This window comes from Colobus angolensis, unplaced genomic scaffold (assembly GCF_000951035.1).
Source record: "Colobus angolensis palliatus isolate OR3802 unplaced genomic scaffold, Cang.pa_1.0 Scaffold29, whole genome shotgun sequence".
Classification (NCBI taxonomy): domain Eukaryota; kingdom Metazoa; phylum Chordata; class Mammalia; order Primates; family Cercopithecidae; genus Colobus; species Colobus angolensis.
In genome coordinates this window covers 6,141,906-6,161,090 of record NW_012116154.1, presented here as the reverse complement: position 1 = coordinate 6,161,090, position 19,185 = coordinate 6,141,906, and the positions used below count along the sequence as shown (strand labels likewise).

General features: G+C 41.9%; 1 protein-coding gene across 1 annotated transcript in view; it reads left to right on the top strand.

The window, feature by feature from the left end:
* The first annotated feature begins 860 nt into the window (after positions 1-860).
* NWD2 (NACHT and WD repeat domain containing 2) overlaps positions 861-19,185 on the top strand; it is a 208,272-nt gene continuing 189,947 nt past the window's right edge. The window contains exon 1 of the mRNA XM_011949136.1: positions 861-1,011. Coding sequence (XP_011804526.1) covers positions 861-1,011 — 151 coding nt within the window. The remainder of the gene's footprint in view (positions 1,012-19,185) is intronic.

Sequence of the window (19,185 nt, the reverse complement as noted above, 5' to 3'; positions counted from 1 at the left end):
GGACGCCGCCACCTGCGCCAGGAGAGATAGGGATGAAGCGAGCCTCCCTCCAGGACGCCAGAGACAATCTGGAGACTTGATGCTTCAAACTCTCTGGGCCTGGCTTGGGGTTGTGTGCGTCGAACTTTGAGACTGGATTCCCTACACTTGGGCAGAGACGCGCAGACGCCCGCGCGTGTGGATTCCCGAACATTCTCAGGGCTCGTGTGACCTTTAGGAGAGTTGGAGGGGGCGTAATAGAAATCTCAGGCTAATTGATTTCTTGTCCTCCACCACGGAGGCAGCCAGGAGCCCTCGGCTGTCCACAGAGGAGCGTGGGAGACCCCTGCGCACTCCCGAGGCCCCCGCGCCCAAGCCCCGCGGTCCTCTAAGCCGCAGGTTATTTCTGTGCCCGAGAGAGGCGGACTCGGATAAAGTCGGGACGCCTTCTCGTACATAAAGTTTCATCTGCTCTCCTCGCTCGCACGGCCCCTGCCGCCTGGCGGCCCCCTCCTCCCACGGTGGGCGCGGGCGGGGAGATGGCCGCCGGCGCTTCCCGGCGCAAACGGGCGCTGCGCGCGTAGCCGCCGCCACGCTGACCTCCCGCTCCAGCTGGCTGCTGCTCTGAGCCCTGGCAGCGGGCAAAGGCGGAGGCCCAGAGGGGCAAGAGACCTCTGCGACAGGGGCCCGAGGGTCCGTATGGCAGCTCGTCGCCGGCGGGTGCTGTGCGCCACTGAGCTCGCCAGTGGCGCTTCGGGCTCGGAGCGACTCTGAGCCGCGCTGCCTGCAGAGATCGACCCGGCAGTTCCGCGGAGCCGCGGGCAGGAACCCGAGGAGCAGGAGGTGGCGGCGGCGGCAGTGGCTGTTCCTCCCAGAGGGCAATGTGGCCGGCAGGCGCGGGCACCAAGCTGCCCTGTCCCCGAGACTCTGCGCTCCGGCGGGCAGCTTTCTCTGGTAACCTCACAGCCCTGCCCTCTCACCTCGTGCCCGCCGGCCGCAGCGTCCGGGTCTTCATTAGCGCCAACCCTGAAGGTACGTCCCTCGCTGGGGTTTGCCCGTCCGTCCTTCTGTCCGTCCGCGCTGCGGGAGCGGGAGAGTGTGTGTCCGCCCTACAGCCCGGTGCGCCCTGCACTCCCTTTCTCCAGCTAAAGCCGTGGCCGCCCTGAGCGCGTGGGAATTTAATTTGAATCACTTTTCTTCTCCCTTCGCTGGTCGGTTTTGTCTGCTCACTTCTATTAGGACACCCATTCTCCACCCAGGGTTATTCCCCCGGGTCAATCCGAGAAACATGCGAGGCATTAGCCGGCCCTCCTGGAAGCACTATTCTGCCGCCGCTACCACCACCTCCTTTCCCCCGCCCTTTTTTAAGCGGTTTCTTCTCCGAGATGACCGCAAACGCAAACAGTAGCTCTCCTCCCCGAGGCCGGTTCCTGAGTGCGGGGCTCTTTCCTTGGCCAGTTTTTCCAGCTGAGGCGAGGTGAGTTCCTTGAGCCTCTCCTCCTGCAGGTGCGATGGTGCCCTTTGCAGAGGCCAGTCAGACTTTTGTGAACCGGAGGTCGAGGGGGACACGCTCTGTGGGTCCCGGAACAGGCTTCGCGGTGGAGCGCGCAGGATGAGCTCATCTTCTCCGATGGGTCACAGGGCTTGGTCTCCTGTATCTAGAACCTAGCCTACTCAGTGATGTTCCCGCTTAAGGCACCTGGTAGGCACTTCCTGAAAACTTGTTGATTTCTTGTTGCATTCACAACCACAGAGGTTGAACGCTGGGCGGTCAAATCCTGGCTCATCGCTACCTTCCAGTCCTTAGTCCTCAACGTTAGATTTCATCTCCAGTAAGTGGGGGGTTGGGGAAGGAAGGATGTATTTGACTGGGGCTGGATAAAACTGCAGGAATTGCTCTTTTCTAGGAAAAAAAAATGTTTGGCTATGAGTCTATAGGAGACTGACAGAGGTGAGAGGTTTGAGAATTATCATTTTCTGCACTCTAACAAGCCTTTGGGTCGAGAAAAGTCAAGGAGAAACGTCCACATTCAAACGATCGTTGGATATAATTCTCATTTGAAAACCCAAGGTTCTGGTTTCTTGAAAAAGCTTTCGGAGAAGACCCACAAAAGTAACTTCTTAGAAAATTACCATTTCGGAAAAAATAGCACTAGCAGAAGTCTGAGGTAAAGCTTACATTATGAGAAGGAGTTGGGGAGAGAATCAAAAAGATAACATGCACTAATTCGTATTAGAAAAACGATATACTTTGGGGGGACGGCACGACTGTCCTTTTATCAGTTTACAGCTCACTTTCAAAGAACTTAAGGAGGCTTTTAGGATGATACAGTACACTCAAAAAAAATCATTCTATCTCGAAGATGTCTTCTAGTATTTGTACCTAAATCTGGATTTAAAGGAAAAAAGAAATGGAGATATTCAGCCTATTTAAGGAAATTTGCAACTTAAGTGTTCAGGATTACTTCTTAAAATATTGCTAGAACATTTTTAAGTGAGAGAATTTTGGTAGAAAATGTTTAAATGTTAGACATTTTTAGTTCTGAGCTTTAAAATAAAGTCATATGAAATGTGTTTCGGTCTGCTGCTGACGTGAAGCTAGCTAAATCACTCTTTTCCTTTAAACATGCTGCTTCTAAAATACAATAAAAATTCTGTTAATATGTGTAATTTTTTCTTGCTGTCTAGATTTGCAATTTCTAAGATAAAAACGATAGTGAATTTATACTATCAGCTTAATATTGAGTTAGTACTCAAGGTTAATGTCATTTTTTAAGCCTGTCTATATGATTCTTCAAATTCTCTAGTTTCTTGAAATAAAAGCTTTAGCATAGATTAACCCTAGGAAAGCAAACAGGAGGGAGGAGCCAGTCATGCCCCTTGGCTAAGGTTTGAGCTGGACAGCTTCCACAAGGATCTTAACAAACAAAACAAACGTGAAGCTTACCTGGGAAGTTTCAATAGGGGCAGGATCTCAGATTTTATCCAAATCGGAGAGCTGATGGCATATTAAATAGAAAAGACAGATGGGCATTTTTAATGATCTGAATGTGAAGCCTTAAAATCTTGGTAAATGCTCTGTCAGAGGCAGCACTTGACCGTGTGATCTTTATGGATGCAATTTAGAAAGCAAATGCTTGTGTTTTGGTACGATCCAATATTAGATTCTTGGCCAATACTGAAGAGCCTCTCTACTGTCAAATTAAGACAGAGAACATTATCTCATGCTTTCCTTTACAAGAGGAAATCCAATTTATGTTCTAAATAAAAGCTGCTTTGTGTTGAACTCATAGCAATACTCAGAACCCAGCAAGGATTTTGCTTGGAGTATTGTTTTAATAGGTAATGCTGTACAAGGCTTGCATGGAATTTCCCCATCAGTAACGAAGATAATAGAATGGAATAGATAATAGAATGAATAGAATATTTTTTTTTTTTGAGATGAAGTCTCGCTCTTGTCACCCAGGCTGGAGTGCAGTGGCGCAATCTCGGCTCACTGCAACCTCTGCCTCTCGGGTTCAAGCTATTCTCCTGCCTCAGCCTCCTGAGTAGCTGGGATTACAGGTGCCCACCATCACGACGGGCTAATTTTTGTACTTTTAGTAGCAACAGGGTTTCGTCATATTGGCCACGCTGGTCTCGAACTCCTGACCTCAGGTGATCCACCTGCCTCAGCCTCCCAAAGTGCTGGAATTATACAGGCATGAACCACTACACCCGGCCATAAAATTTCTTTAGAATGAAAAAATTACTTTCCCATGTATTAGTTCATTATATTAATTTTGATTTCTATCCTCAAACAACCCTCTGGGTAGTGGACCAGGGGTATTCCATCTGTTCTACAGATGAGATTACTGAGGCTGTATCAAATTATACCACTTGCCTGAATTAATATGGCAGAGCAAAACAGAGTAGAGCCTAGAGGACCCTGAAAACACTTCTCTTGATATTATTTTATCCAGCCTAGGCTCTTGACAGATCTCTGTGAAATATCTCACACCACGTGGACAAGACAATCCAGATGGGGGCATAAGCACTGTCCAGCATCTTCTGACTGTCGGACTTAAAGAGTATGAACAGCTGGCAGGGAACATGGCTATGCTGACCCACTTTGCTCCCACCAAGAGGTAGCCCCAGGCATTCAAGGAAATTTCAGAATGTGCTGGATTCCAATTGACACATTCTTGTCCAGAAGTGTATCTGCCTCTGACTAGTCCCCACCATGTGGAAGATGCTGGAGAAGGACCCATGTGGGGGAGGTGATAGCATTATCCCAGATTTTCTTAAATGGATGGGCCTTGGACTTCATCTAGTTCCACCTCCCACCCAACATAGAAATTCCATCTGTGACATCTTCATCAATCCTTGGAAGTTTTCTAGTCATTTAGCTACTGTACTTCTGCCAGAACAGCACTTATAGCTCCTTGGAAAGATTATTTTAAAACCCACATAGAATCCTTTACTGTGATTAGCCTAAATAGCCCATGCATATGGAGATGAGAGGAACCTGCCAGATTCTCTTCCTGTTATTAGAGTGTAAAGGTCCTCCTCTTCTCTGTCTTCATTCTTTATCAGTTTACAGGAAGGTACAGTCTTAACACAGAAGGAAAACCAAAATATCACTTTTATTACTGATGAAAATTATGCAGGTCCACAATCCATTGTCTGTGATCATCTGGGCCAGATGTGATTTTGGAATCTCTTTTTTCAGATTTTGAGGAAAAATACTTATATACTGTCTAATATGTGGGGCCTGGGGTAACAACCCATGTCAGATATGAATAGGTGTATAAGGAAACATGAGTTCAGTCTAAGCCAGTGTTATACAGAACTTTCTGTGATGCTGGACATGTCTATCTGATATGGTAGCACTAGCCACATAGGGCTATTGAGCATTTGAAATGTGGCTAGTATGACTAAGAATATGAATTTTTAATTTTATATAATTTTAATGGATTTAAATCTAAGTAGACTCATGGGGCTGTTGTATCAGATAGCAAAGCTCCAAGTGGAGTGATGCAGATTATAAGTAGCTTCATGTCAGTCAAGGTCAGGTTTGGCCATCAAGGACTCAGGTCACTTCAGGTTTTGCTACCAGATGGATTGGAGGAAATCTTTTATTTTCAAAGCTTTGAAGATTTTTGGAATTGCAGGTAAAAGATACGGACTTTTATTGGAGAATATGGTTTTAACTCTGGGCAAGGTACTTCCCCAATATTGAACCCAAGAATTAGACAGGCTTCACCCCCAGTCACTGTTAGCAGTGGGCAGAGCACAGACCACTCTTCCTGGCTCGTGGACAGAGTAGATCCCTTTAAACCTTAACACATGGAGAAGTAGAGGAGAATGGCAATTTTACAAGAGAGGAAGCAGAGGCTGGGCTATCGTGGTCAGATTTTCCTTCCAACTGCAGCCATCAGATTAAGACACTTCTCCTCCCCTAAGGAGTAATTGACAGCATCCTACACTAGTGCATTACCCTCTGCATGCAAAAAGATAGCTGAAGTGGAGAAAAAGATATTCAAACACTTAATGCATTTTTCTGTCCACTCAGATTTCTGTGCTGGTCATTATTGAGAGTCGTGAACTCTTGTCCACAGTGTTGATCAGGTGATCATACCATTACCACTTGGTTTTCTTTTGTCTGCATGGCTTTGCATCTTCCCAGACTCTTCATGCATTTGGAGTCTCCATAGGAAAGTTTGTTCTCCATTACAGTGGAAGTAACAGCAAGAAACATGTTTTCCCTTTATGTGTGTACATGGGTTCATTTGCTACAACTAGTGATCAATTGTTTGAACTTGCTTCCCCACCCAAAAGGCAGAAATATCTGCATTGAGAAATTCACATGAAACCTATCAGTATTCTTCACCATTATTCTTCTTACTTTTCCTACTATCCTGATTATTTCTGTGGCTCCCTTTTTATTGTCATTATGAGTAGTGGAAAAAAAAATACTGCAAAAAGTGTATATGTGTGTATATGTACACACACACACACACACACATATACACAGCCATTTTGATACAAGACCATCTTTAAAAACTAAGTTGTCAAGGGGAATATACTGAGTTGCTATATTATGATAAATGCACATAGGACACTTATAGTAAATGAGTTCTAAAATGTTAGTGGTTGTATCTTCTAAGTCCTGAAGCAGACGTTATTCAAGCAGAGAAATTATTGGATACAGATACATATAGCTAGACTTGGGAGCCAGGTTTCTTGCATTTAAATTCTCAATCCACTATATAATGCTATGATTTCTTGAGCAAGTTGCTTAACTTCCTTGTTTTCAATTTCCCAATTTGTAGAAGAAGTCAATGACATCCCCTGTCTCACAGAGTTGTTGAGTAGATTACAGAAGCTAATAGATGTAAAGCACTTAGGACAGTGCTGGGCATGTAGTAAATATTAAATAAATGTTTGCTATTTTATTATTATCTTTATTACAGTCTACCATGATCCAGACATTGTGCAAGTATGTTTAAGCCAATATAAATATGTCCTGCCCTCAAGGAATGCAGTCTATAGAGGCATATAAATTAGAACTCAGTACAGTTATGCATTGCTTAATGACAGGGATATGTTCTGGGAAATGTGTCATTAGTCAATTTTGTCATTGTATGAACATCGTAGAGTGTACTCACACAAACCTAGATGATACCGTCTACTATACACAGGCCATATGGTAAAGCCTTCTGCTTCTAGCCTACAAACCTGTATAGCATGTTATTGTACTGAATACTGAATAGGCAATTGTAACAGAAGGGTATTTGTGTATCTAGACATACCTAAACATAGTAAAGGTACTGTTGCCTGGATGCAGTGACTCAAGCCTGTAATCCCAGCACTTTGGGAGGCCAAGATGGGTGGATCACTTGAGGTCAGGAATTCGAGACCAGCCTGGCCAGCATGGTGAAACCCCGTCTCTACTAAAAATATAAAAATTAGCTGAGTGTGGTGGTGGGTGCCTGTAATCCCAGCTACGTGGGAGGCTGAGGCAGGAGAAATGCTTGAGCCTGAGGGGCAGAGGCAGCAGTGAGCTGAGATCACACCACTGCACTCCAGCCTAGGTGACAGAGACTCCATCTCAATAAATAAACATAATAAAGGTACTGTAAAAATACAGTATTATAATCTTATGGGACCACTGTTACATACGTGGTTTATTCTTAACTGGAATGTCATTATGTGGCACATGGCTATAGTAAAATACAAACTACCCCAGATCTTTCATGGAATTAGGTGCTTCCAAAAATCATTATAGGAGTTGGAGGAGCAAAAGTCAGGGGCACCACTGGGTATTTACTTCATATTGTCAAAGCCACCACCCAGAGGGTAGGAAACTGTAGAAGCCATTGCCGGTATCACAGCTGACCCTGAGTACTGGGTAGCTGCTCAGCCTCTGCAGAAACACATTTGTTGAAACCTGCATGTTAGCCGCTATGACTGCTGGTGAAGGAACTTTGTCCTCCAGATCTTATGCAGGTGCATCCCTTTGATAGAACCAGAATTGAGTTTGGACCCTGGCAACAAGCAAGTCTAGAAACCTCAGGTTTTTAGCCCCTGCAGTACTAAGGAGATAGATAATGGAAGGAAGAGATAATGAATAATCAACACCAAGAGATAGTATCTAGCCAGGGAGAAGCAGACACATTCACTCACTCAAGCAGTACATATTCATGAAGCAACTACTCTATATGGAGTGCTGTTATGGTGCTTAGCATACAGAAAAGTGAACAAAACAGACTATGGCTCTGCTCTTATGGTATTTCCATAAATAATGTATATGTGATGAGCACTGTGCTAATGATATAAACACAGCATTAAAGGAGCACCAAGGAGGGTTATGTAAACCAACTCGGGGTGTGGAGGGGGTCAGAATGAGGGGTTAGTATGGCTCCCCAGATAATGAATAGAGCCAGGGCATGGAAACTATTCTGCATGATAATCAAATATGAGGCAGAGTAATGATGAGATCTCCACAGGGAATAGAAAGAAATAGTCTTTATCATTCAGCAGAAAGCTTTTGTCACTTTGAATAGAAGTGAAACTGATGTCTGGAGGTGATATTGTTTGCCCTTGAAGGTGGCTCATTTAAAATGACATTTGGAAGAAAGGATGACTTGGACTATAAAGGTAAACTATACATATGATTTTGCAGTTTAAAAAATCAGCTTACAGATCTTTTAAAATTATTCTGTAAGCAGTGTATATCAGAGCAATCATACCATTTGCTATTCGAAACAGTGTGTGAAGGTTTCTATTTTATTTCTCTTTCAGTTATCTATTACTATGTATCTACCCACCCAACACCTGAGTGGCTTAAAACAATAATGATTTCTTTCTCACAATTCTGTGGTTGGTATTTTGGGCAAGGCTTGGCCGGGTGGTTCTTCTGTTCCACGGAGTATTGAATTGAGTCACTCATTCAGCTGCTTTCAGCTAAGCCTAGACTTGGCCAGGCTAGAAGGTCCCAGTAGGCTTCATTTACATGTCTGGCAACCCAGTTCTCCTCCATGAGGGTCTTCTCTCCGTCTCCAGCTTTTCTCTCATCTTTCAGGGGTCCAGCCCAAGAGTCATTATAGGGGATTGGCTTCCTCAGAGAAAGGAAGTGGAAGCTGTTCATCCTCTTAAGGCCTGGGCTTGGAAGTCCCAGAATGTTTATTTTGCTGCGTTCTGTCATCAGTGCAAGTTATCAGGCTAGTCTAGATTCAAGGTGGGGAGAATTAGACCCCATTTATTAATGTGAGAAGAGGTATGTGCATATGGGGAAGGGAGGAATAAATAGTAGCTGACTTTAAAAATTACCACAACCACCCCTTATGTTTTGCAGTTTCTTTGACCTCCCTTTGTTATAATTAGATTATGTGAGACAACAAGAGCATAATCCAGTGTCATTGCAAGTATGATAGTAAGTCCTCAACAAGTGTTAATAATTATTGTCATTATTACTATGTGTTATTGAAGACTGAGAATAACTCAGTAAATAGCACCCTTCTTCCCCTCTCAAGTTCTGAACTAATTGAAAATCAGTTTCTGATAAAAAGACTAAAAAGTTTGCAGATAGAAGATCAAAATATCACCATTTTTCCTGATAAAGAGAATGCCTTCATGCATCCTAATACTAAATAGCAGAATTAGATATTCTTCTGGCCACTCATTGGAGGTAGTGGGCCTCCAGAGACCTTCCATCCTGTGGCCTGCTCCAGAAAACAAGGAGCCTGGAGGAAAGAGTGAAGCCATGCTCCCCGGAACAGGTCAGGTCCCAAGGGATAGGAGTGAGCAGGTGGGCAGAAATTACCTGGTTTCTTCTTCCCTTGCTTTCCAGTCTGGGAAGGTTAAATGAGGTAAAGAGAGTCCAGGCGGTCCTCATTACATCACAGCCCATTATCTCATATAAAGAAGACAGTGAGGTACAAGCTACTAAAGATAATAGCAGGAACGATATACATGTATCTGTACACATGTTTCAGATACTCGGTACCAGAATACATTTGTAAGGTAAGTTCTTAGCATGGCCTTGGGAAAAGTCACATATTTCTCTATAAATAAGTTGTTTAAAGCCACTAAGTTTTGAAGTAGATTGATATGCAGCAATAGGTAATTGGCAAATTAAAAAAGTAAAAACACACAAGCACCTTTTAAAATGGCAAATGGTGATTCTACAGAGTAACAGGAAGTAATCAGGTTTGATAAAGTAAGCCTAAGGTTCTTCTTTTTTTAATCCGTCCTTAGCAAACTAACACAGTAACAGAAAACCAAATACCGCATGTTCTCACTTATAAGTAGGAGCTAAATGATTGGAACACGTGGACACATAGAGGGCAACAACACACACTGGGGCCTTTCGGGGGGTGGAGGCTGGGAGGAGGAAGAAGATCAGGAAAAGTAACGAGTGGGTAGTATGCTTAATAGCTGGATAATGAAATAATCTGTACAACAAACCCCCCATGACACATGTTTACCTGTATAACAAACCTGCACTTGTATCTTGAACTTAAAAGTTTAAAAAAATCAGGCTGGGCATATCAACATTTGTTGAAATACTAAAAGTTCCATTTTGTTGAGAAATCCCTGGCAATATGTATTTCACTGATACAGTAGGGAAATGTCAAAAAGCGACCAACTTTGAACTCTAAGCATTGATGAATTCCTGTCCAAAACAGCTGCAGAAGATCTGTAATGCCAGCATTCAGGCATTAAAGATAATCTGTTTATAAACATAAAGCAACTAATAAACTGGGTAACTTAAAGTTCAACTCAATTTTTTTTAAGTTTTGTTCATAATGGTCATGTTATTTAAATAAATGTGAAACTTGTAGCAGTGGCTTACATCACTTCTTCAAAGCTTTAGCTTCCATTTCTATTTTTGTTGAAACCAAACAGGATTCATTCAGCACATTGAAGTGTGTTGGCTAATGTATAATTAGAAAAGAGAGTTATGTGATAGAAAGTTAATAAAGAAGATGAAAAACTGCAGCTTGGATGCAATTCAAAGAGAATAATACCCCCCTTCTAATGAAATACTTCCTTGAAATCTCATTTTCAATCCAAAATATTTCAAAGACTGTGAAATGGCACGCTCAAAACAAAGAGCAGAGCACAGATGTCAGGTGTCTTATTCCTAGAGTATTATAGAATTTCACTCAGATGAAACCGCAAAATTGAAAGCGTATCCTTCATAATATTTAATCTGATCTATTACATACAGTGTCATTCAAAGAGTTTCTTGCTGCAGAATGTCTCCTTCAGGTTTTATTCTTAGCATCAACTGCAGTATTTATTAGATACCCATTGTGCACTAGCAAACACCTAATTGGTTGGTATGGAATGTTAGAAAGGGAGTAAAAATAACAGTATGTGCTGCTGTCTTTATTCTTCAGACTCACACATCTAAGAGGCAGGACAAACAACTATAAAAACTACAGACACTGCAGTTGTGAAAGGGATGTTTACATACAAAGGCTGATTGGAATAATTGGAATCAGGTTGTATCTGATATCCCAGTGTGGCATGAGCTGTTCAAATTTAGCCAAAAGGGAAAGACTGAGAAGGATCAGACCTAAAAATCACCCATCTACTGTAGAGGAGTGGTCAGTGGGGAACTGGTCCCGCCATGTATAAGAAGAGTGAGTCCAGATCCAAGGGAGAGCATGGTTTTTGAAAGGGAAAGCATTTGATATCAAGGAGCCTAATAGAATCTGAAGGGTTACCCAGTGAGTGAGCAAAGCCTGGCCTGAAATGTATTTAATTTATCTGAGTGTCAGAAGAGTAAGGTTTATTTAGATAAAAATTGAAGGAGTTTTGGCAGGTACAGAGTCTGAATGTCTTGGGCACAAAGTTCCCTTTCTGAAGTGGGGACTTGTGAAGGAGAATAAGGTAGCAGAAAGTGTCTGGCAAAAACAATAAGATCCCAGCCCCTAATCATAAGGGAGGACTGAGGTCCTGGGACAATGTACAAATCTGCTGTTGGGATTAGAACCCAAGGCCATAACTGCAGCATGAGTAATATGACCCTGAGTCCCAGAGGGTTGGGACAGAAATAATACTAAACATTTCCTGGTTAAGGTTACTATTGAGCCCAGGAATTGGGACCAGCCCCCACTACAGGTGGCACGAGCTGTGATTCCAGGTATGTCAGAGGATGGATGCAGAAGCCAGGAAGGGTTATTCAGTTAGAACAAGGGATTTGGAACAATATTTGAAAGATGAGAGATACTTAATTGTCATAGTTGGAAAAGAAATGTTCCCGACAGAATAGGACATATCCTGGAAGCCGGGTAAGTCTAATTTCTGAATCCATAGCAGTGCTTGGAATACTTTAGAGAGAAAGCTGTGGGATCATATTCAGGCTCAGTGGAAAAGAGCAGTGATTAGTAATGTCTGCTTTGGAATGAGGACTGGTCTGTATCCTTATGTGTGCAGTGTCTGTGTGACTGCGGACACTGGGGGTAGAGGAATGGAGCAGTGTAAACAACCAAGAGAAGGCTTTTGTTTTGTTTTATTTGGGCAAAGCAGAGAAGACAAGTCAGAGGAAAATAAGAAAATTTTGCCCAAGAAATAACTGGTGAGAAATTCCCAGATGACAGAACTGGTAAAATCACAGCTTTCTAAAGGGAGAAGAATGTGTTGAAACTGTTAAATAGACTGAAAAATCTACTTACATGAGGTGGAACCTGCATATGAGTTTGTTGCTAAGCAAAGAAGAGTAGCTTCAGAAAAGATCTCACTCAGTTAATGATATTCTAGAAGACTCTAATTAAAATGGAATTCAGAAACTACTGAAGTCACCATGTGATAAGGAAAGTTAACCAAAGTTATCAAGTGCTTTAAAAAAAAGAGAGAATCTGCTATGAACACTGAAAAGAAGACTTTAAAATAACAAATTCCTTTATGAGCCCATTTGTTTTAAAATTCAGAAGTCTCAATCTGTTTACAGAAGCAATTTCAGTAACAATAAGAATATGTAGGAAAAAGAAAGATCCAAAGATCTTTCTCTCCTCTAAGAAGCTACCATTTGGAGGTTTCACCCAAAAAAGGATAAGAGTATTCACAAATTGGGAGATTTCACAATTTAGTGAAATCGCTGCCATGCTGGAAATTTAGGGTTTTGCAATATGGCCATTGAAATTTGGGACTCTCTTATTAAGAGATGGGGTCTGTGACTTCTTCCCTTGAATCTGGGTTGTGATTTGGCCAATAGAATATAGGAGAGGTGTCACCGTACCAGATTTGGGGCCCAGGCATTCAGAGATTGGCCACTTCCACTTTCTGTCTTTTGAAACACTGATTTTTAGACCCTCACTGACCCGTGGAAGGACCCCTGTGGAAAGGAGGCCACAGCCAGTACCACCTGGCCAACAAGGAGAATGAGCCATCTGGGAGGCAGATCTTCACCCCAGTTGGGCTTCCCCCACTGACTGTGGCCGTGTGGTGCGGAGACCAGCCTTCCCACCTAAACCTGCCCAAGGTGCAGGTGCAAGGGTAAAAAGGAATGACTGTTGTTTTAAGCCACTGATTTGGGTTTGCTATGTAGCAATACATAAATTAATACAAGAAAACAAACATTATTATGTGTCCTAAGAATGAATAATTTGACGGTTAGATTCAGGTTTGAATCCCAAGATTTTCCCAGACTTGGATAAGATATTTAGTCTTCTTAGACTCATTTCTCAACTGAAAAATTGGAGCAATAACACCAACCTCACAAGGCAGTGGTGAGAAAGAAATGAAATACTACACTGAGGCATCTAAAACAATGCCTGAAAGATACTAAGGACTTAAAAATTATAGTTCAGAATTTGTTAAAAGCTCTAGAATATAGAGTTATCACAGTTTTATGGAAATGAGAATTCCTTGAATAACTTCCTTCTTAAAAAACCTATAGCACAAAATGAGTCATTATTCTCAAATCATGCCACCTATATGATCATATATGCTTTTAGCTAGAAGGGACTACATAAAAACACCAGATTTTTAAAATGATGACTTAATTACATAAACATGAATTCAGCCCAAACTATAACATATTAAGTTAATAAGTTACATCTCTAAATAATAGAGCAGAAACTAGCTGGTTTTTCAAAAAGCTACCTACCAGAAAGGACAACTCTTTTGAAATCACAGGTAGCCAGCAGAGTTCAATAAAATGACATTCAAAGAATAAAAGGTTTGCACTTTCACCATTTAAAGTTAGATGTGCTAAATTCTTATACTAAAAAATTATAATTTCTTTCAAAGAATATCTTTAATGTTGCTTTAAACTGACATAAAGTTTCATATATCATTTTTCTGGTCTTTTAATCTTTTAGACTGTAATGCATAGTTTGCTTAAGTTCAGATTTGCATAGTTTTGCTCATAGTTCCAAAGAGCTTGTGGTACCCACATTTATGTGGGAAAGACCGCACTGGATAAAAATGAGCAGTCACTATTCTCTAGCCAGGATTTTGGTACAAATCTCATGCATGATTGAAAGACGATTTAATTCCAAGTAGTTACTATTGTTGAATGACCCAACCAACTTTCACTGTAAGTTGATCATTCTTATTGTGTTCTTATAATGGTTATTGGAAGTTCACATTATAGCAACTAAAGAGCATTTGTGCCCCTAGAGGTGCAGATGTTTGGAGATGGAGGTGGTTGCTAGAGATGGGTCTTTTGAGTGAGTCAATGAATGGGACTGGGCATAGGTGGATGATGACTTGAATCTAGAAAGTGTTAATCATTTATTTGTTAATTCAAGCTTGCAGATCTCAGAGTAAAATGGAATGAGGGAGAAGGCCCAGGCATCCAGGAGTTTTGAAACAGAAATGGATTTTGTGATTAAGGTTGGAATTTGAAAAGGGCTAGAAACTGAGACAGTCCAGCCTCTCCAGGACAGTGAGACAGTCTGAGCGTCAGCAGGTGGAGGGAGGCAAGGAGCCTGCTTTCCTCAATGCAGCCAGTGTGCTTATCTGAAGAAGAGGAAATATAGGGCTCAGCTAAATGCTTTGGTTCTTTTGCTGAGATTTTTAAAATATTAGAAACTCATTCTTTGTCCCTTATGCTTATTGTATAATTGTTTTGTTTTCCCTCACCTTTTTTCTTTTGGAAAATTAATCTTAACTGTGTCAAGGGAAAACATTAATTTCACGTTTCCTGATATCACAAGTAGGATCAAGGCAGACCCATGCTGTAGAGGCTGCTCCAGTGGGTGGGTAAGCACAAGGGGTGTACTCTTAACGCTCCATGGACCTCAAAATGTGTATGTAAATTTCTTCTCTGCCAGCACCTGCACCTGTAGGGTGGATAGCAGTACAGATTTCAAGGACATGAGTTTCATTTGATACCAGAGCATGTTAGAATCACAGCAGCAGAATCTAGATTATGCACCGCCTAGTGTTTATGAGCTGTGTAACCTGGAGCAGGTTCTAGAACCCCAAGTCTCGGTTTTCCCATCTGTTGAAAAGAAATGCAACTCTGTGTTTTGTATCTTATGCAGTTCTGCAGATTAAATTCTGCTGTAGTAAACACACAGTGAACCCTATATAAAAGCAAAGCATTGCTCTTTGCTTGAAACTTTTCCAAACATGTAAGACTTAAACTGCCTTCTAAGCCAATATTGTGGTATGGTATAATTAGCATTTAACATACAAAATAGGTGCTCAGTAAATACTTGCTGAGGTTTTTTTTCCCAACTGTTCTTTATCCAAACTGGAAGGTATGAGTAGGGTAAAATAGGCATAAAAGACATCTTCCTCAGGCCTACAAATGAAGAAAGTCCAGAAAGTGTCCCACCCCATATCTCGGAGGAAGGAATGCTGTACTGAGAGGCCAAGAAGCATCTGAACAGACAGACCATGCTGGGTTTCCCCACTTAGTCTGTTCCCATTAGGTCATATGCTTTTTGTCCAACCATATTTGTACACGGTTTTTCAGTCTTCATAGAATCTCAGCATATAAATGGAGAGTTGTCACTGTGTCTTTGAGTCTCTTCTTTTTTTTTTTTTTTTTTTTTTTTGAGACAGTCTCGCTCTGTCGCCCAGGCTGGAGTGCGGTGTTGCAATCTCGGCTCACTGCAAGGTCCGCCTCCCAGGTTCATGCCATTCTCCTGCCTCAGCCTCCCGAGTAGCTGGGACCACAGGTGCCCGCCACCACGCCCAGCTAATTTTTTTTTTGTATTTTTAGTGGAGATGGGGTTTCACTGTGTTAACCAGGATAGTATTGATCTCCTGACCTCGTGTTCCACCCACCTCGGCCTCCCAAAGTGCTGGGATTACAGGGGTGAGCCACCATGCCTTGTTGAGTTTTTAAATACCTAAGAGACAGTGAAGAGGAGGTCATGGCATGAAGTATCTTCCTCCTGACCTGAGTCCTGGAAATTCCTGCAGGACCGGGTACAGCAGGGCCCACTCTAGGTCACAGATCTTATCCCCCTCATGTCCCTGTCCCTGTCCCTGTTGCTGCCAGTAGATGTAACCATCTGTCAATATACCAACCACTTTATGCCTGAGGCTACCCTATTACTTTACCTCAGCTTGACAGGGCCTCACCTAGAGGACAGCAGGATCCCCACAGGGATGGTTGTAGAGATGCAGCCCTACAGTTCCCACCCCTGGAGGCCAGAGCTCCCAAACAGCCGCAATCCATGGGTGTCGCTCCCCAAGTTCTACCATAGTGCCAGGAGAAAAGGCAGAGAGTGGGAAGAGATGGATATCTTCCTACCCTCCAGGGAAGGAGCCACTGAGGGAAGAAGAGAGATGAGATTTCCATGAAACTAGAGAACAGCAGTGAAGTTTTAAATTCCCATGCCTTTCTTGCAGGAACAGTGAGAAATCAAATAGTGTTAGTACTATGGTTTGGCTACATTATGACTTTCGGGACAAGTTAGGAACCTTGCCACTCTCTATAACATTATTTTTATGGGCAGTTTCATTTTGTGTTCCATTTGAATCATGTACCATCAGGCTTGTGTCACAGCCATTTAGAAGGGAGTAATTGGAGCATTTTCACTAGAGAGCGTTCTTGTTTTCGAATAATGTCATGGGTGCATGAGGTGTGACATGCTTCTCCTTGAGACAACATGAGGGGAAGAGGGCATGAAATGGACTGAAACATCTTGGCTTCTGCTTCTGGTTTATACAGTAGCTCTGTGACCATGGGCATTCTCTCTGGGACTCATTTTTCTCCTCTGCAGAATGAGGTGGTTGACAAAGAGGTTCTCCAGGGCCTCTTTGAAAGCTGCAGTATTACATTATTCCATTTCTCTGAAACTCCCCAGCAGTGTTATTTGGGCGGTTTATTTTATGGAGGGAAAATGTGGGATCTTGCTCTTTCTTCCTAACTTTGTGAGTGCATCTACTCCATTGCCTGAAAAATAGTAATAGTATCACCTGTCCTTCCTGTAACAGTTTATCATGATAATGGAGGGGAAAGCAGTTTTGAAACCACAATGTAGTAATACATGTAAACTATTTATTATTTGAATGTGGATAGTATAACAAGGAGTACAACCAAGTTTGTGAGGAATATCTCCAGGATTTAGAAACACCTTCCCAACTGTTCCTTATTCAAACTAGAAGGTATGAGTAGGGTAAAATAGGTATAAAAGATATCTTCCTTAGGCCTAAAAATGAGACTATTAGATTGATTTTTTTTAATCATTGAGTTTGGGATAAGGCAGACAGAATGTGAACCCTTGGATAGAAGGGATCTGATCTTCATCCTGAATTGTGTAATAGAATCCATTATGTATGCACGTATAACACATGATACAGGGACTTCTGAATAGTAGAGGTTGAAAATTCAAACTGTAGAGTTGGAAGCAGTGGGTTTGAGACCTTGCTGTGTGCCATTTTCTGACTCAGTGACCTTAAACAAGTTACTTAGTTTATCCAATCATCAATTTCCTTATTTCTAAAATTGGAAATATCTTAGGATTCATCTGAGGGTAAAGTTTGTAGAGTGTTTAACACATGCTTGGCACAATGAGTTTTCATTAAACATTAACTAGAGCTAATCACCATTATAATTAGTAGCTCCATTTTCTCCTTATCTAGGAGATGCTGAGGACTCAGCTAGTGAAGAAGGACACGTCAGGCATGGCTCAACTAGCTGGCATGCATTAAACAAAGGCTTATCTGCCGGCGGTATCTTTGTTGCCCACTCAATAGAAGAGGGAAGGACGTGTAACATGATGACACAGTTAGGAAACATTTATATTCTGTTTGTTTATGTTAAACCAGAATGTTTATTTCCAACTGTCTGTCAAGATTGACATCTGAGGAGGCCGTATTTATAATAAACATTTTAAAAAGTGCTTTTGAAGAATTGCTATCACAAGTAAGTTGTAAGCCACAAAAGTAGGCATGCTTTCTTACTTCACAGACACCTATTTTCCATGAAATTCACAAGAATCATACAAGTGTTTACTGAGGGACTTCTGCATGCAAGACACTGTTCTAAACCCTGAAAATATAGAATTTAACTATGTTAAGTAACTATGTTTAAAGAATTATTTAAACTATGTTTAAATAATTACATTACCAAATAAACATACACATAGCCCCTACTTTCATGGAGCACACATTCTGATGGGGGGACCATAAAGTAAATATACAAAATCAATTAAAATATTTGTAAAGTTTGTGGAAGGTGGTGATAACTACTGTGAAGAAAAACAAAGCAAGGTAAAGAGAAAGTGTAATGGGCAGTTTCTCTCTCCCAGTTAATGGGTGGTCATAAAAGGTCTGCCTGATGAGATATTGTTTGAACAGAAATAGTAACAGTAAAGGGGGGAACCAACCAGATATGTGGAGGACAAACATTTCCACCCAACGAAGCATCAGGTGCAAAGGCCCTGTGGCAGAGCACGACTGGGGTGTTCAAGGAAGAGCAAGGTCATTGTACTGGAAAGTAGATGGAGACAAGGGTAATTTTCAAAAAAAACATTTAGTGCCCCTGTGTGGCAGACACCAGCCAACCAACCAACCAGAATAGATGCCATCTACAAACATCCAGGAAACTGTACCTGTGTGTGCCTATGGAGCATCAGCTATGGTAAGAAATAAGATCAGGGGACTCGTAGAAGCTGGATCATGTGGAGCCAGCATGTTATCTCATTGTAATTCATAGAAGCCAACTTTACCCACAAAGCATAAGGATTTTCACTATTCATTTAAGGAACACATTCACTCATTGATTCAATTCATTTTAAAAAATGATTCTAAGAGAAAATTCCATAGTGACTGTGTCAATGTACATTCCCACCAACAGTATCCAGCTTCTGTTTCCTCCATACCTTCACCAACACTACCTTTTGTCTTTTTGATAATAGCCATCCTAAGAGTGGTGAGGTAATATCGCCTTGTAGTTTTGATTTGCATTTCCCTGATGATTGGCCAATATTCTTGGGAAAAAAAGTAAGATGGCATTCACTGGGACGTACGTTTTCTAACAGCTGTGTTATATTTGATCTGGGTTTCCCCACGCACTCCAGAAATTCGGCAATTCATTCAGTGTTCTGGGAGGATAGTGAAATGTGGAACCTAAGCCGATCTTCTCAACTACCCAGGTACCTTGGAAATAAAATGGAAATGGATGAGAGACGTTGTATTGGATCTATAGAGGAGCACGTGGCAAAGTGGTCCAACCCTTGAGAATAAGATTCATAATAAGAGGGAAAGGTTTTCTGTTCATATGTGGCCAGCGAAGACAGAAAA